The sequence below is a fragment of the Leguminivora glycinivorella genome, chromosome 13 (genome assembly GCF_023078275.1).
Source record: "Leguminivora glycinivorella isolate SPB_JAAS2020 chromosome 13, LegGlyc_1.1, whole genome shotgun sequence".
Taxonomy (NCBI): Eukaryota; Metazoa; Arthropoda; class Insecta; order Lepidoptera; family Tortricidae; genus Leguminivora; species Leguminivora glycinivorella.
This window is the reverse complement of record NC_062983.1, coordinates 20,845,263-20,863,664: the sequence shown is the minus strand read 5'-3', so window position 1 is coordinate 20,863,664 and position 18,402 is coordinate 20,845,263. Positions and strand designations below refer to the sequence as shown.

At 36.5% G+C, this 18,402-nt stretch overlaps 1 protein-coding gene across 1 annotated transcript in view; it reads right to left on the bottom strand.

Annotated features, from left to right (window-relative positions):
• The window catches only part of LOC125232325 (cell growth regulator with RING finger domain protein 1-like), a 114,067-nt gene that overhangs the window by 31,831 nt on the left and 63,834 nt on the right, over positions 1–18,402 (bottom strand). The window contains exon 3 of the mRNA XM_048137952.1: positions 13,941–14,076. Coding sequence (XP_047993909.1) covers positions 13,941–14,076 — 136 coding nt within the window. The remainder of the gene's footprint in view (positions 1–13,940; positions 14,077–18,402) is intronic.

The window sequence follows — 18,402 nt, the reverse complement described above, 5'->3', positions numbered from 1 at the left end:
CGCATCATATTTATCTCACCGTCTGGGCGGGCTATAAACAGTGCCGTGTCTCTTTTAATTACACGGCCAGTTTTCTTTAATTCATTTTATAGATAGCTTAGGTAAGTATTTAGAGTAAAACCTGTGTTAGCCGTGATTGTGTGAACCTCTTCAGAAGCTTTCCTCTAATTACAGAGTAGAATTTGTAATTAGGTTTGTTTCACAGTTAATGATGATGGCTCACATTATGGCAAAGCTATAATCCATACTTAATACTTAATAATATTATAAATGGGAAAGTGTGTGTGTCTGTTTGTTTGTCCGTCTTTCACGGCAAAACGGAGCGAGGAATTGACGTGATTTTTTAAATGGAGATAGTTGAAGGGATGGAAAGTGACATAGGCTACTTTATGTCTCTTTATAACGCAATGCCGCGGGCAAAACCTAGTTATAAATACTTCGTACATAGACTCGTCTCGTAACTCAACCATAGTGTAATAATGGAAAAACCGGCCAAGAGCGTGTCGGGCCACGCTAAGTGTAGGGTTCCGTAGTCTTCCGTATTTTTCTCAAAAACTACTTAACCTATCAAGTTCAAAACAATTTTCCTAGAAAGTCTTTATAATGTTCTACTGTTGTGATTTTTTTCATATTTTTTAAGCATATGGTTCAAAAGTTAGAGGGGGGGGGGGACGCACTTTTTTTCCTTTAGGAGCGATTATTTCCGAAAATATTAATATTAACAAAAAACGATCTCAGTAAACCCTTATTTATTTTTAAATACCTATCCAACAATATATCACACGTTGGGGTTAGAATGAAAAAAAAATAGCAGCCTCCACTTTACGTGTAGGAGAGGTACCCTAATAAAACATTTTTTTCCATTTTAATGGGCTAGTTACAATTGCCCTTCAGTAGAGATTTGCTCCGCTGTACCTTATATGTACTACTAGGTACTATTTCATTTCCATCAGAGGCCGGGAAAAGGAGGATTTCCTGATAGGGATACGATACGAGGCCCGGTATTTTTTGTTCACTAGACTTTTTGTTTATTTCATCCTTCTCCTTCTCAGTCGTTCCCTCATGGATAAACGGACTGCCATCTGCATGGAACCACAAGCTTTCTTCACGGTGTCAGCCCGCCTTATCGGTATTCCACCCCTGGAGCGTCGGCCTTCGACTTTGCCAAGCATAGGGTTGTAAATAGAAAAAAAAACCAAATGTTTTTTTTTTCAGAATTATGAAAAAAAAAACCGAGCACCTTGGTTTTTTTTCTAAATATGGTTTTTTTTCAGATGAACAAATAATACGACAATAACGGTTTTTCGTGAGTTGTAACGTGTTTCAATAACAATAACGTACATTTTAATTCAGTATACAAACGTTTATTGGGGAATCCCCGATGCGGCGTGTAGCGTGGAGAGGCGGTGGTGTTGCCAACAGTAAATAGTGATAACTACAAACTACAGATTTCGTAAATGTTACTTTTATAAGACCAGAAATTAAAGTTATTTGATTAAATTCTTTTAATAGTTAACATTAAGTCTAAAAAACCGTATAAAAGTATTAACTACTTTGCAAATTTTGAGATTTCGTACTTTAGAAAAAAAACATACTCCAGAAAAAAACTGTTTTTTTTCACGGTTTTTTTTTCATGTTTTTTTTCAAGCCAGAAAAAAAAGAAAAAAAAACCGTTTTTTTACAACCCTAGTTGGCTAATGTTCCTTTGGAGAGTGTGCTGGTTAGAACGCATGATATGCCCGAAGAACCTGAGTATTATCTCTTTCATTCCTTCCACTGAACTGGTTTGATAAAACATATATTATGTTTCACGCTCGTCCCGCGTCTTGCCCCTCGCCTGCGGCCCAAGGCAAGACGTCTCGGAACTCGTGAAGTAATGACATAGGGGAGACCGAGGTGAATTGTGACAGAGGTGAGTTGTGACAACGTCGATTTTTGGGAACATTAACTATTTAGCAAGGTCACAACAGCGCTGGTTTTATACTTTAAGTTTTAAACTAGCAAACGAGCTCTATTGCGAACTTGCAGATAGTTAATAAGTTCCCGAAAATCGACGTTGTCATTGTCACAACTCTACTCTGTTGTTACAACTAACCTCGGTCTCCCTACCTAGCACTAGTAACGAAATTTGCTATTCCATAGTGTCAATATCAAGATAGGAAAATGGGGACTAGGTACGTTTTGTATAAAGTAGCGGTCGTCTCATTTCCTCTGCTATTAATAGACCAGTTCACACGGTTATAATATCAAGCTATATAAGTATGTCGCAGGTCATGACTATCTAGAAACTACTATGATCAATCAATCAATCAATCAATCAAATAATTTATTTGCCAGAATACAGTTACATTGTGTTGGTGTTACATAATTTTGTGATCAGTGTATTCGGCCCACATACAGGCATGCAAATGTTGATTTAAATATAAACCTAACACATAATTTACCAAAACATTTTTAAATTAATAATCTAACATAATACATTCAATACCAATAAATCAAGTCAATAAAATGAAGTCCAGCAATAATTAACATCAACCAATACTTTATACATTATACATTATACAAAAGTTCCATTACATTCAATAAATTCCTTAACACTATAATAACATTTGTCCAATAACCAGCTCGTCAGTTTACGCTTAAAGAGAGGACCTTGCAGTAGTCTTATCTCTTCGGGAATGTGGTGTAAATTTCGATGCACATGTTAAAAGCATTTCGTCTATAAATGTACTTTTTCCCAAGCGGTTTGGCTAATCCATTCAATACTCTTACTCTTGTCTTTCTTTCCATGTTCTGAATCCGAGTTTTAAAATAATGCGGATTCGACTTGACAAATACACAGACTTCTCGTATATATAGACATGGCAAGGGTAAAATGTGCAGACTTTTAAATAGTGGGACGCAACAGTCGTCGATATATGCATTGCAGATGGCTCTGACACACTTTTTCTGGACTATAAAGACCTTATCAATATCTACTGCATTGCCCCACAGTATCAGGCCATAAAGTAAAACGGACGATACATACCCGTGATAAGCAGTAAGTGCAGCTTCAAATGAGACAGTACTTCGTAACCTTTTTAGTGCAAACACAAATCTATCAAGGTTTTTACAAACTTGTTCAATATGCTCCTTCCAATTCAAGTGGTTGTCTATAGTTATTCCTAAAAATTGAAAGGTGTCAACTTTCTCGACTTCTTCATTATCATTAATTACACGTATATTAATATCGCTTGAGTTATATGAAGAGAATTGCATATATTTAGTTTTACTTATATTTATTTGTAGTTCATTCTCTTTCATCCAGGAGATAATGTCCATTAAAGAATTATTTATGTCGCGTTCAAAATCAATTTTGTCATTACATTTTATTACTAAAGTTGTATCGTCTGCAAACATTATACTTTTATTCGAAGTGGCTTTCGGCAAATCATTAATATAGAGAACGAATAACAAAGGTCCAAGAATACTACCTTGTGGAATACCTTTACTAACGGTTTTAAAAGATGACCTGTATGATTGCTTTAGTATTGTATGTCTCGTTTCCCTTATTTGGCTGATTTCTGTGCATTGCTTTCTATTTTCCAAATAACTCTTTATCCAGTTAAGTGCTGTTCCCCGCACACCGTATAATTCTAGCTTTAGTAAAAGCCTTGAGTGACTGACAAAGTCAAAGCTTTTGTCATGTCCATAAAGATGGACATGACGGGGACGCTCTCATTAATACACTCAGTAATAAACTTAACCAAGTCAAAGCAAGCGATAGATGTTGATTTCCCCTTGCGAAAACCAAATTGTTCAGGGCAAAGAATATTATATTTGGTTAAAAAGTCATTCAGTCTACAGTAAAATGCCTTTTCTAGAATTTTTGAAATAATGGGGATTAAGGTAATCGGCCTGTAGTTATTAGATTCTTGCTTGTCTCCTTTTTTGTATAAAGGTTTGACAATGTATACCTTGTGTCAATGAGTAACGGGCTAGTTTCCAAAAGCGGGAGTTATCAGAATTGTGTCACAATATGGCGATTATAGTGTTTGTTTAAATTAATTTGTCCTATTTAACCTATATCTTCACATGGAGATGATGTTACGTAAGAAAATTTGAATAATATCAACTTAATTTTACTGGTACCGTTATCACAAAAAAACTATTCGATTTGAAGTAGATGAAAAGTTGTCCCTTCGACAAAAAGCAACTCTGATACAATAGCATTAAAAACTTGAACCAGACACAAATGTGTTGAATTTCATAAATACATAAGTTTTAAATGAGAGCGTTCAAAGCTCCATAATGTGACTGAAGGAAATGTAGAAAGTGCTAAACTGTTGACCTATACGACCTTCAAACCTTCAAGAAAAGAGAGAACAACGTACATTCATATTAAATGCCAGCAACGCACCTACAACCCTTCTGGTGTTTCGGGTCCATGGGCGGCAGTGATCGCTTACAATCAGGCGAACTGTTTGCTTCCTATCGCATAAAAAAGTTCAAAACCTGTGTCCGATGTATTCCGTGATGTCGAGTCAAGGGTTAGAATGGACTGATTGTTGACACATCGAGAACGGAAATATCAATGTTCATTCATTATACAATTGCCCATTGAATACTTTCGATGTCATTAAACAATGTACACAATACCGACCTACACGATTGCGAACGAGTTAAGCGATAACTAACGAGAGATCCGTTCCATGAACTCTGGAAGGAGTTAAAAATTTCGGGGTGTATTATAAAATTCGTTATATGCGATATATTAATTTTTCCATGGTTTTATTTTAATCCTCGAATTCTTCGGACACATGGCCAGGACCACTGGAGACAACCTGGAAAAGCATATGAGCATTTTCAGAATTTCGGACCCCCCAATTAGCGAAAGTTGTTAACAAAAATTAACTCACTGTCAGTTTTGTGACGATAATTAAGCATGAAATTCAATAAAAATATTGTTTTTTGTTAATTATATAAACTTTAAGCGATAATCTACATTCAGACTGTGAAAAAAGTACATTTTTAGACAGATTTTATGCTTAATTGTCGTCACAAAACTGACAGCGAGTAAATTTTGCTAATTGTTAATTGTAGAAAATCCAGCGTTCCGCGGAACGCGTAACGCGTTGGTCTATTTGTATGGCCAACCTAGGCTCCAGGGGGGGTCAACCCCAAGTTGAACGCGTTGGTCCAACCAAGTTAGCACATTGCTTTTTGTCAAGGTCCAAAATTATGTCTTAGAAGTCGCAAGAAATCGAGAGGCCTGGATATCTGTCATCCGGACCGGAGTCATGTGGTCACGGTAAGATTTCCTGAGACGAGTGTCATGCACGACCCTCAGTATTGAGGAGAATGAAGCAAGGAGGTGGATTTCATGAACAACTTTCGCGGAACGACATTTTTTAAACCCGGTAGGGTCAGATGGGCGTGGCAGTTCAACGACTTCAAAAAAACAAGACGCGAAAACACGTCGGGTCGTCAAGGGCGTCCGGTTGCGAGCGCTAGTTTATAAAAATAGTATATTTTTATGGAAAAATAGTAAAATAACGTTAGCAAACGGTATTCGGATATTTTTGGACTAAGTATAAGTGTCATGGACGGGTCTATATTAATTCGCATAACTGAATACTCCTAATATGAATTGGCATACCGTTTATTACGCATAACGTTTAATACGCATATCATTATTTCGCATAACAGATTTCGTATAATGCTAATGCGCATAATGTAAATTGTTATAACGATGAATTGGTATAAGTATAATAAGCATAACTTTGTTTCGTAGAATGTTTAAATGGCATACAAGAAAATTATATTTTCATCACACTAACGGGTAACGGCTTACTTTTCTGTTCGAAAACCGATAGCAAAATTGCATTTTATCCACAAGAGTGAAAAGTAATTTCATACAAATTTTAACTTGATGTCTTAAGCTAGCTGATAGAATTTTACCTATAAATGATGATTTTGAATAATAAATATTGATGAAATCGATGGATTTGATTTAGTTTGATGTTTTACAGCCAGTATTTTGTTCGTGTTGGGGTGGTGAAAAATTTTGTGTTTCAAACTCGGTGGCAATGTTTAACGTGGCGTACGAAGGTTAATGTGCCTTGACACCCTCGCAACGCTCAAGATTCCACTTTTTGAACCACTCGTTACGCTCGTGGTTCAATATTGGAATCTTCTGCTTGCTCGGGTATCAGTATTGGCACGTGCGATCTGCGAAAATCTGAACGATGAAATAATATTATTTAAATACTATCCATTTTCAATTTCTTTAGTAAGAATATAGACTAAAAAGCAATTGTATATAATCAATTTATTCCATTATTACACTATTTCCATTATTCCATTATTACATGTATCCACTGAACACGCCTATTACATAACTGGTAGACACTTTATTTTCTGAAAAACACTTATGAAAAACGAAAAAACTTAATAAGTAATGTATAAATAAAATAAAAACTCCATAACTCAAATAATCTTTTTAATTTACGATTAGCAGTTAAAATAAAACTATGGAAACGGATTAAATCGCGTATAATGAATTTAAAATACATCCCGACGTTTCGAACTCTTTACAGCGTTCGTGGTCAACGGGTGACTGAGGAAAAATTAAAATGTGCAAAAGCTACCCACTTACAAGAAATATTAACGAACCATGACCACAAATAATATAGATTTCTAAGGCAGGTTCACACACTATTAATAAAGCTAGTTATACAATATTCAAAAATTTACCATTACTCTGTTAAAAAAAAACAAGTTTGACAAGCCTCTGGTTCTCGCTAAGGAGAAGCGATATATACCCAGAATGTTGCGAGAGGCCATTGAGATCAAGAAATATCCAAACTTTAATAGAGAGGATGGCTTTACTTTACCACCGGCTTGGGATCCAGTAGTACATCTGATAATGGAACAAGCACGACGAAGGCTGTGAGGCATTTGTGTTGTATGGTGTTAGACATTTGCAGTTTGTTTCTTTGTCAATTTTGTGTAGATTAATTGTTTTTTTTTTTTTTTTTTTTTTTTAACAGAGTAATGGTAAATTTTTGAATATTGTATAACTAGCTTTATTAATAGTGTGTGAACCTGCCTTAGAAATCTATATTATTTGTGGTCATGGTTCGTTAATATTTCTTGTAAGTTGGTAGCTTTTGCACATTTTAATTTTTCCTCAGTCACCCGTTGACCACGAACGCTGTAAAGAGTTCGAAACGTCGCGATGTATTTTAAATTCATTATACGCGATTTAATCCGTTTCCATAGTTTTATTTCATGAGTAACTATCGCGGTAACCGAAGACAATATTATTAGCAGTTAAGTTCATAAATGCATGTATGTTTCTTAAAAATAAACAGATTTTTTTTTAATAATGCAAACATTATAAAACATGGAAGAAATTGACCAGTTACATTTGCCCCCTACTCGAGGTTGTCCCGCTGTACCTTAATTACCCCTATTTTTTTCATGCTTAATAAGTGAGACAGTATAAAATTAAACACTCAAAATCGAGCGCTCGAAATTGGAAAATCAGCCCCTGATTGATCCAATCGCTTGCTCCATACAGTTAGTAAGTATGGCAATTCATTTTAGGATAATTAAAGTTATACGAAATAATAGTATGCAAATTTCAATTATGCAGATTCATTGTTATGCGAAATAAGAATTATGCATTTTTAATATTATGCTTATTCAATGTTATGAACAATTATGTTATGCCAAATCTGTTATGCGAATTCAAATTATGCGAATTAATGATAGGCGAAATAGAGGGCACCCGTCATGGACACGTGATGACCGGGTGTGTAATGATTAGTATAACTTTTTTTGGTATAATAACGTTTGATATAACAACATTTCGTATATATTTAAAGGATATAATCACTCATTTGACATAATTAACATTTGGTATAACCACAAAATATCTACTTTTATTTTGTATAATCATTATTTCGTATAACACTTATTTATAATAACCGTTATATGGTATAACTATCTATTGATATACGATTAGTATAATATAACTAGCAAACAGTATAAAACATTTCAAGAATTAATTTTATTCTTTTTTGAAGGGATCTCAGTTCTAACCTAACCTAACCTAACCTACTTTTCTGATAGCAGTACATATGTTTAAGGGTCACAGTTCTAACCTAACCTAACCTATTTTTCTGGTAGCAGCGCGTTGTGTGTAGGGGTCACAGTTCTAACCTAATCTACTTTTCTGGTAAATGATGGATCTAATTTATTGTACAATTGTTTTTTATTCTAACTGTGCTTTAGAAAGAATTTGTGTTATACAATTTATTTCATCATCATCATCATCATTATCAGCCTATCCTCGTCCACTGCTGGACATAGGCCTCTTCTAATGCACGCCACTGCTCCCGATCTTCAGCTAATCTCATCCAGCCAACACCAGCCAACTTGCGGATGTCGTCACTCCATCTTGTCACAGGGCGTCCTGCACCACGTTTACCGAGTCGCGGTCTCCACTCAAGAACCTTTCGGCTCCACCGACCGTCTGTCCTGCGACTAACGTGACCAGCCCACTGCCACTTCAATTTGCTAATCCGGTGAGCTATGTCGGTAACTTTGGTTCTGTGACGGATCACATCATTTCTGATGTGATCCCTCAGAGATACCCCGAGCATAGCCCTCTCCATAGCTCGTTGAGCGACTTTGAATTGGTGGACCAATCCAGCCGTGAGTGCCCACGTCTCGGCACCGTAGGTCATTACAGGTAGGACACACTGGTCGAAGACCTTCGACTTGAGACATTGTGGGATGGGCGTGTCTCGGGGCGCGTAACGGACGTCCGCGCCACGCCACCTGAGTGTAATTCAAAAAACGTCTCCTCAGTACATTTTGTATAGGAAGGACGTAAGAAGCGCCGCCAAACGTCCGTTGCGCGCCCCGAGACACGCAACGCTCTGATGTGGCCGGTCCCTAAGGAATTTACCTCATATTGTAATGATCGTAAATCTTATGACACGCTATAAAAGTACAATTGCGATCGAGTTACGAGTACAATGGCACTGTGATTGCTTTCTGGTCCAATCGGAAAGAAGCAAAAAGTTGACAGTTACAGGCTAGTAAAGTTCTTGTGAGTAGGTTAAATGTTTCAATGGGAATTACGGAGTTCAATGAGATTGGAAAGATTTTACAAATACATAAACTTCCGCCTGTGTTCCCAAAAGGGTCAGGCAGTTGACATGAATCTTCATTTCTTGATGTATTGTGTCAGGTTGTTAGTCCATTGCTTGCAGGAAATGAAATACCAGATTTCTATACATTTTCGGTAACAAAAAAGGAAAGTTTCATACAAACTACCTAGGGCATTTTGGGAAACCTAGTGGATCTTGCTCGGCATCATGGACTCTATCAGCCTACCAATTTTTATCAAAATCGAAGACGTAATGTACAAACTTTTCGGGAATTGCTGTAATACACTATGACTATGACGTAAAATGTAACATATCAGTGCTAAAGTATTTAACAGATGCTAAATCTAATTAGCACATACCCGTGGCGTTGGTGCATTTGCATTTTTAGCTTATCCTTCGAATGATAAGGTTACTGGTTGTGTTTCGTAGTTCTCTATCTTGATCTTGAATCACTGTATCTATTAAAAAAATCCGCATCCAAATCAGTTGCGTTGGTTTAATTTAAAGATCTAAGCCTACATAGGGACAGAAAAACAGTAGGAAGCGACTTTGTTGTATACTATTTATAAGGACTGTATCGTTAAGTATAAGGACAAAACAAACCTCGTCTAAATGTTGACATGTGCATAATTTTGTATTATTATGTTCCGAGAGTATGATCTTAAGGTATTGGTAAGTACTATTTGATATAAGAAGGTCTGATATTTTTTTTTATTTTAGGGACTTTATGGTACTTTCATTAAGGTCTAGCAAATAAATTTCGGACAACCCCTATCTGGCTTAATTTGAGAATATTTCAATGACTCTTTGTACGATTTCAACAAACAAAGGTTAATATGCTGCCAAAATATATTCTTTAAGAGTCCTCTTCATAGTTTTTCCAATTGGGTACTTGTAATATAAATGCGGCGAATTTATATAATTTAAAAAAACGCAATTTTGAGCAACGTTCCGGATTGCCGTAAATGTTTGATGCTAGCAGGATGAGAGAAACAGATAAAATAATTTTTAAGAAAAAAAAAACCGTCGCCTTTCGGGTTCTGGTGAAAGCTACTTGCGAATGTTGGATTATGTAGAAATGTGTAAGTATTTTTTAAAACTGCTTTTAATGCTTTAATTATTACATGGAAACACAAATGAATATACGTATAACGTTAAGGTTTGAGGAGTTTCCTCAATTCCTCATGAATCCGATTATATTATAAGAAATCGAAGCTTGACAAACTTTGACTTCAAAACATATGCTTAACAAACATAACTAAATAAATGTCACTGTTCTGAACTTAAATGCATGCTTTTCTTACAAAAATACCAAAGTCACTATGAGTGTGCCGTTCAGGTTTGAGGAGTTTGGTTCTGGCCATCATCAGCAGTTCCACTGCACCAAATGTCACTGTTCTGGACGAAAGTGCATGCTGTTCTTATAAAAATACCAAAGTCACTATAAGTATGCCGTTCAGATTTGAGGAGTTCGGTTCTGACCATCATCAGAAATTCCACTGCACCAAATGTCACTGTTCTGGATGAAAGTGCATGCTGTTCTTATAAAAATGGCAAAGTCACTATAAGCGTGCCGTTCAGATTTGAGGAGTTTGGTTCTGGCCATCATCAGCAGTTCCACTGCACCAAATGTCACTGTTCTGAACGAAAGTGCATGATGTTCTTATAAAAATACCAAAGTCACTATAAGCGTGCCGTTCAGATTTGAGGAGTTCGGTTCTGACCATCATCAGAAATTCCACTGCACCAAATGTCACTGTTCTGGACGAAAGTGCATGCTGTTCTTATAAAAATGGCAAAGTCACTATAAGCGTGCCGTTCAGATTTGAGGAGTTTGGTTCTGGCCATCATCAGCAGTTCCACTGCACCAAATGTCACTGTTCTGGACGAAAGTGCATGCTGTTCTTATAAAAATACCAAAGTCACTATAAGCGTGCCGTTCAGATTTGAGGAGTTCGGTTCTGACCATCATCAGAAATTCCACTGCACCAAATGTCACTGTTCTGTACGAAAGTGCATGCTGTTCGTATAAAAATACCCAAGTCACTATAAGCGTGCCGTTCAGATTTGAAGAGTTCCGTTCTGGCCATCATCAGCAGTTCCACTGCACCAAATGTCACTGTTCCGTACCTAAATGCATGCTGTTCCTTTATAACACAAAAATCACCATATGTATGCCTTTCAGATTTGAGGAGTTCCCTCGATTTCTCCAGGATCCCATCATCAGAACTGGGTTCTGAGAAAAAATGGGACCAATCTGTATGTATATACATTCAATCAAAAAAAAAATTTTCAAAATCGGTCCAGGAACGACGGAGATATCGAGGAACAAACATAAAAAAAAAAACATACAGACGACTTGATAACCGTCCTTCTTGAGATATGAGGCGACGGTTAAAAATTAGCCATAGGCCAAAGTCTAATTGACATTCATGGTGTTTGAACAGTGCTTAAACCAGATCGATATAAACAATGTATGATAGTCAAATTCGACATCAAAGTCGGAGTTAGAGTAAGCACCATGCCACATTCTCTAAATGGCCGCCATACACAGATCCTGAACTATATTTTTTTTAAATAACAGTGGCTAGACTATGTCCAGATATTCTGCTTTGTGGATCATGTGTCGTTGAGGTTCGCACCATACAATTTTTTTTCGCAATCGTATCGTCTTTTACGCACTTTGTGAATTTTCTAGTAGCATTTGTCCGGAATCGTAATTGGTACTCGGGAGGATTAAGTCAATACTGTCTAAACCATATGCTTTACGTCGAGTTTCTAGGACAAAATGTGTACCTTATTATGTGCCTTATTAAGCCCATGGCTTGTTATAAGAAAAAAATATAATAGCAAATAAATACGGCTACTTAAAGTTGTCTTCATACTTAACGATACAGTCTTTATATAGTGATTTATTAGGCCCTAATATTCGAAATAATTAAACGGCGTCGTTGCTTTGCTAGAAGCTGAAGGCTATCGGAAGTAGGGCCGTCACATTCCTGATAAAGTACCTCTCACCGCTGCCCCAATTTTAGGACCTTGATTAGGTAGTAGGCACTGCTTGGCGTGTATAAATTATTTCCACAAATCTACGGCTATCAAGCCCGCGTGCGTAGACGAATGAACGCTCATCGCTCACGAAATGAAAAGCTAGTAGATAATTAGATATCCATCTCTATCGCTCTAGCGTATTGGCGCGACAAAGCCTACCTTTCGCGGCGTTTCGTTTTCGTTTCCAGCCGTAGAAATGAAATTCGGCTACGGGGCCTGTAGACTGTTGTGTAGGCTACAGAAGATTTGATGGAGAATATGGAGATGACACACAAATAAGAAGAAGACTAAGGGCCGGTTGCATCAAAACCGTCTGTCACCGTTATAGCGTTCGTAAAATTTTATTGTATGGGAAGTTATATAGACGTCTGCTGCGTGACGATGATGTGTCCGTCAAATGTGGTTGATGCAACTGGTCCTAAAAGTATATCTGTACGGAGTGAGCACTCTATGGATTGGTACCTATATCTTTACAAGCTTTACATGCATCTTTTTTGGAACGTTTATTACACCTACTTTCAGGTTTTGACCCTCAATTCGGAACAAATAAAAAGGCTTGTTTACGTCTTGTTTGCAAAGGCTGCACAGGTTGAGTGACCTGTTTTTATTGTCGTTAAGTTGACAAGCAGTTAACTTTACCTACAGGTCGAGGCTCCAGGAAGCAAAATGAACCTTTGTTTATTGTCATTTATTGTATTGTTGCCCCTCACGCCATTTCTTTCCCTAACTTTTCTTTAAAGTTATTGCATGGACCCCGAATGCATATTAGCTACCATCCACACTCATAAGGGACCGTCCACACTCATAAGATGCATGTCTTGCGGCGCGAAAAAGCCTTTAGCTTGTTTCGGATGCTACGGCACAGCTCTAAGATATAATATGAACCTTCTATAAGCAGAAATTGTACAAAACTTTGTGTTATGTATGTGGAACCAGCTTTATCACAAGGTCATTCGCAGACAACAACTTAAACCTTTTTTTTTCACGATTTTTCCTAGTTATAATATTTAGTATACCCTGATAGACTTAGGTCAGTCACGCAATGCTGTTTTGTTCAGACGTAAAACATGAATTTAGAAACACCTGCCCTAAGCCCTAACCCTTCATAAAGTGTTTTTATAGCTAATTTATGGAAAACGTTCATAAAATTTATAGCCGTGTAGTTGTTAGTATAAATATTTTCCACTCACCGGAAACTACCATTAATTTACACATATAATTTGATGAAACTAGTTTTAAATGGAGTTTGATTCCGGTTTCGCACGCCGATTTCTTTCATTAATCATTATACTTTTGAACAAATAATAGTTGGTTTTATTTTTATTAGAGGATCTTGAAAATTTCGTTTTTCGCGGTTTTTTTCGTTAAGTATGAAAATGTAACGTTTACTTATGTGATAGGAAACTACATACCTGTATATTTTCTGATAACATAGACCATCTTAGATATATAGTAAGATTCAACGATATACCTATATAACTATTTATATAGTTTATCAACCTAGTCCAGCGTATAGATGAATGCCATGACTTGTTGATCATAAATGCACGTCTTTTATAAACGTTCAATCGTTTACTAAAATGGGTGAGTGATAGGGATACAGTAAGAACCGCTGATGCAAAGTGAAGCATTGGAATATTTTCCACGCAATTATAGTACCTATAATAGTCGTAAGTTCACGTGGATGTCCTAATAGAAGATTTAAAATTTATTATAGTGCTCTACCTGGTGAAGCTGAGATGCGGCGAAGCGAGGATCTGTGGTAAGGACCCCCACAGAGTTGCATGTAGTTCCCGTACCGGCGCGCCCCACCAGGCTGCGTGGTAGTAGCGAACTGTGGACGACACGACGCTGCTCACGCCTGGAGACAAACAAATGACGATATAAATAAATACACAGTACCTAAATAACAGTAGTAACGTGCCAATTTTACTCTTCTTACAAAGGCGAGATTTGCCAACTGTGGTGCAGGGTTTAATCGTGTTGCCTCTTTCAGCCATTAAGGGTTGTCAAATATCAAGTCACTATCTTATGTCTGGTAGCGCACGCAAAGGGATGTTATGTTATGATAACCCTAATAATGGCTTGTAGCTTGTAGCAATGCTGGGGCGAACAAAGCCTAAATCGCCCGAACGGGTGAGTGTAGTATTGTCCGTGTTCGACCATATAAACCCCGTCTCGACTTTAATTAAAAGGGTCATTGAAGCTTTTTATAAACTTGAAATTGCAGACACATCGTGAAGCTGACACATTCTGGTATCATGAGATATTCTTTATCTTCATTACAATAATCACATAGAATCGAAGCTTATTAAAATTATAGTTTTGAAGCGACGCGAGCTATCACGGCGCGTATAAACACCTAGTTCGTGTGTTATCCAAGATGACGCGCAAGTTAAAATTTTACCTTTAATAACATGGCATTACGAATCAAGCGCGCGTGAATGACACGGTCTATATAATAATGGCAATCATTTTCGGACCATATCTACTGAAAAATATCCCATAGTAGGTATAGTGTACGGTACGGACTGTACGTTGTGTCCTACCCTTTAGACGGAAGCGAAGGTGCGGTACTATTTATTACATAGAGGAAAAAACATCAAATTGCTACGTAGATCCATGGAGCGATAAATTGTAATTGATATTGGTAAAATGCTTCCGACATTTGACGAGGGTTCAATCCATTCGGTAGAATTTGTGCCAAATTGAATCATATAAATTGTTTGATTGTTATACTTGAGAGTAACGGCCTCCCGAGTTCTTTTAGGATGCAACCGACAAATACCAAAGGTGCACTAGTCATGGTAAATTCATCCTCTTACTGTGAAGCATTTAAGGTGAAAACTTATTTTTATCACAAAGGTTTGAAACTGAATGCGTGATTTTTGACTACCACACATATACACCGTGTTTTTATTGAATTCCGTTAACTTTAAGGGAAGGTTCTTTAGATCAAATACAATTAATTTTGTCTAAGAAACTAGCGTCTTAACTCTTACGGTTATCGAGTTATTAAAAAAATAAAAATAATTATCGAACATTTTTTTATTTATTTTTTATTTTATTTTATTGATTAGGGAAACAAACAGCATACATAATTTCTTATAGTCTACAACGATATGTTAACACATTAGCCAAAACAGTTTCCACTGAAAGTTAGTACATACAATTTTGCTCTGAGAGACAAACATGCGATTAGGTATGTTTAAGTTTACATTACATAAATGTAACATAAGGATATAAAAAAAAGTAGAAAAGAAATAGTACTAAACAATGAAATTAAACAATGAATTACAAACCAGTATAAGTAGTTTGTGCGCTATAACTGCTAATTCTAGAATAACTTACACTAGTTTGACATTAACCAAATGAAGGATCCTACCTATCTATTTATTGTATACATTTAAAGGAGATGTAATGTAATCATTTAGCTGATGCTTTCATTGCAGTAACAAATTGCCGGAACTTTAAATGAAAGATATCCAGAGATGAATATTTATTATTATAAATATTGCACGCTCTTATTAGGAATTTATTTTGAACATATCTTTTACGACTAAAAGGAATACAAAACAGCTTAGTAGATCTAGTTCGAGAGCTAGGACAACGAAATGATATTTTTCCTACAAGTTGCTGAGAATCTATTATATTATTTAACAATTTATACAAGAATGTTACATCTTTTTTTTCTCTTCGTGTCATAAGACTTTCAAAGTGATCGCAACTATAGTCTTTAAATTTGTAATTAAGATAACGAATGAATTTTTTTTGTATGCGTTCTAAAGCATTTATATGTATAGAGTAGAACGGATTCCATACGGTGGATACGTACTCGAGATTAGACCTTACAAATGCATTGTACAAGAGTAGCAAAGTGTTTGGGTTTTTAAAATCCTTACTTTGGCGGATAATGAATCCGAGCATCCTGTACGCTTTAGCTGTTATTAACCCCCGACGCAAAAACGAAGGGGTGTTATAAGTTTGACGTGTCTGTCTGTCTGTCTGTCCGTCTGTCTGTCTGTCTGTCTGTCTGTCTGTCTGTCTGTCTGTCTGTCTGTCTGTCTGTCTGTCTGTCTGTTTGTCTGTCTGTGTGTGTGTCTGTCTGTGGCATCGTAGCTCCCGAACAGGTGAACCGATTTAGATTTAGTTTTTTTTGTCTGAAAGCTGAGTTAGTCGGGAGTGTTCTTAGCCATGTTTCATGAAAATCGGTCAACTATATCGCAGTCGGGGGTTTTTCAAAATTTTAATTTTGTGGTTAGGTTATTTTATCAACATGAGTTACTAGCTGTAGCTCGCTATCAAGATGCACTCCCAGATCCTTTACCTCGCTCACTCGTTTAAGGGTTTGTTGTCCTATTGTGTATTTGTACTGGATAGGTCTAGGTTTTCGCGTAAAGGTAATCACTGAGCACTTATCGATATTTAGGTAAAGGTTATTACTTAAGCAATACGTGTTTAATCTATCAAGATCACTTTGAAGTTTGTGACAATCATTTTCTGATTGAATACAGGAAAAAATCTTTGTATCGTCTGCATACAATAATACTTTAGAGTTAGAAAAATGATTGGTGATGTCGTTAATATAAATATTGAAGAGCAAAGGTCCCAAATGAGAGCCTTGAGGGACGCCTGACGTTATTGGGACAAAAGTAGAAGTAAATCCTAAAAACATGTAACTAATAGGAAATATGTAACTAATAGGTATTAGTAGCTATAAACACTTTAGTTCAAAATATTGTCCTAACATATTTGCATGCTTTATCTCTACTAACAATAGTATTCACATAAGACACAACATGTAAACAGTTACCTATCAACCAGTAAGGATTAAAGTTAGAACTGAGCGCAGCGCCAACAAACTGGTTATTCCCGTTTGGCGCATTAATTGTACTGCATAAGTGTAATTGTTTATTATGAATAAATAAATAATAATAATAATGTGTGTGACAGCCTTTACCACTTCTCAGTGTTATTTGTTTTGACATGTGCCGTCAATCACTTGACACTAACTTGAATGTTATCTTTAAGGGTCTCACACTGATTAATTCATTTATTATGTATGAATACGATGAAAATATTTTTTTTGCGAATTTAACTAAAAGTTATATACAGGGTGGTTCCTGATAATGAACCTAACAACGTGTCGAATTTAACGGAAAACAAAAAAAAACACGGTGTAAACTTATTTTTTCTGTCATGCAAAAGCGTTTGCGAGCGATATTACATTGAATTGAGGGAAGGCATAGAAAAAATCGCACACATATAAACTCCGTGGTTCAGTTGGTCAAATCGGCTGCACCGGCGATGCATAAGGTTGCAGGTTCGAGTCCTGCCGGAGGTGTAAATTTTCCTAATTTTCCTTTACTTCAAAAATATACCACACACATACCTATACCACACCTCGGACACGGCGATCAAATATATTGAAAGAGGCGCATTCCTAGCATACAGTCTTAGCTTGTGTAGGCGAACGCGTACTATGCTTGTATGAGTGAAATATGACAAGTCGACTGTTCATGTTTTTGACAGGCGGTCACTGTGAGGTAACCGAGAGGGGGTGGGCGGCACTTTCAGCGGGGAGCGGGAGTGGCCATACTGTACGATAGTACTCTTTATTATAGGTACTGTGCCTATACGTAGGTAAATAAACCTTATTAAATTTTATTTATTTATAGTGAGAGGCTAAGAGCTATGTCTTTAGGTTTTATTACATGCACATAATAGGAAATGGTGTTTGTTTCACGAACGCAGGTCAACAATTACATGTAGGTATAGCATGTTTGTACTCAGTTGCTCAAAATGTCAACATCCTAATTTGGACAATATGTCCTTGCTCTTTTTGGCATGAAATGGCGGAACACTTTTTGATGCGGAACAGTCAAAGAAGCGGTTACAAATCACTATGTTATCGAGTTTTTTTTTTTGTTGATTTAACATATGTATTTTCTTGCAACCCTCTATATAGGTGGAGTTTTTGTTTTAGATATATCATAGGTGCTTAAAATATATTTGATGGTGACAGAGATCATTTCGTTACGAAGAGGAAAAACAAAAAAAATATTTTGAAAAAAAAAACCTGGTATATCTACCTAGAGGACCGGTTTTAACCAAACGTGGCTAAGAACACTCCCGATGCCGTTCGGCCCGTGATAATTTTTCTTTTGTCATAGTAGACAAATGATCA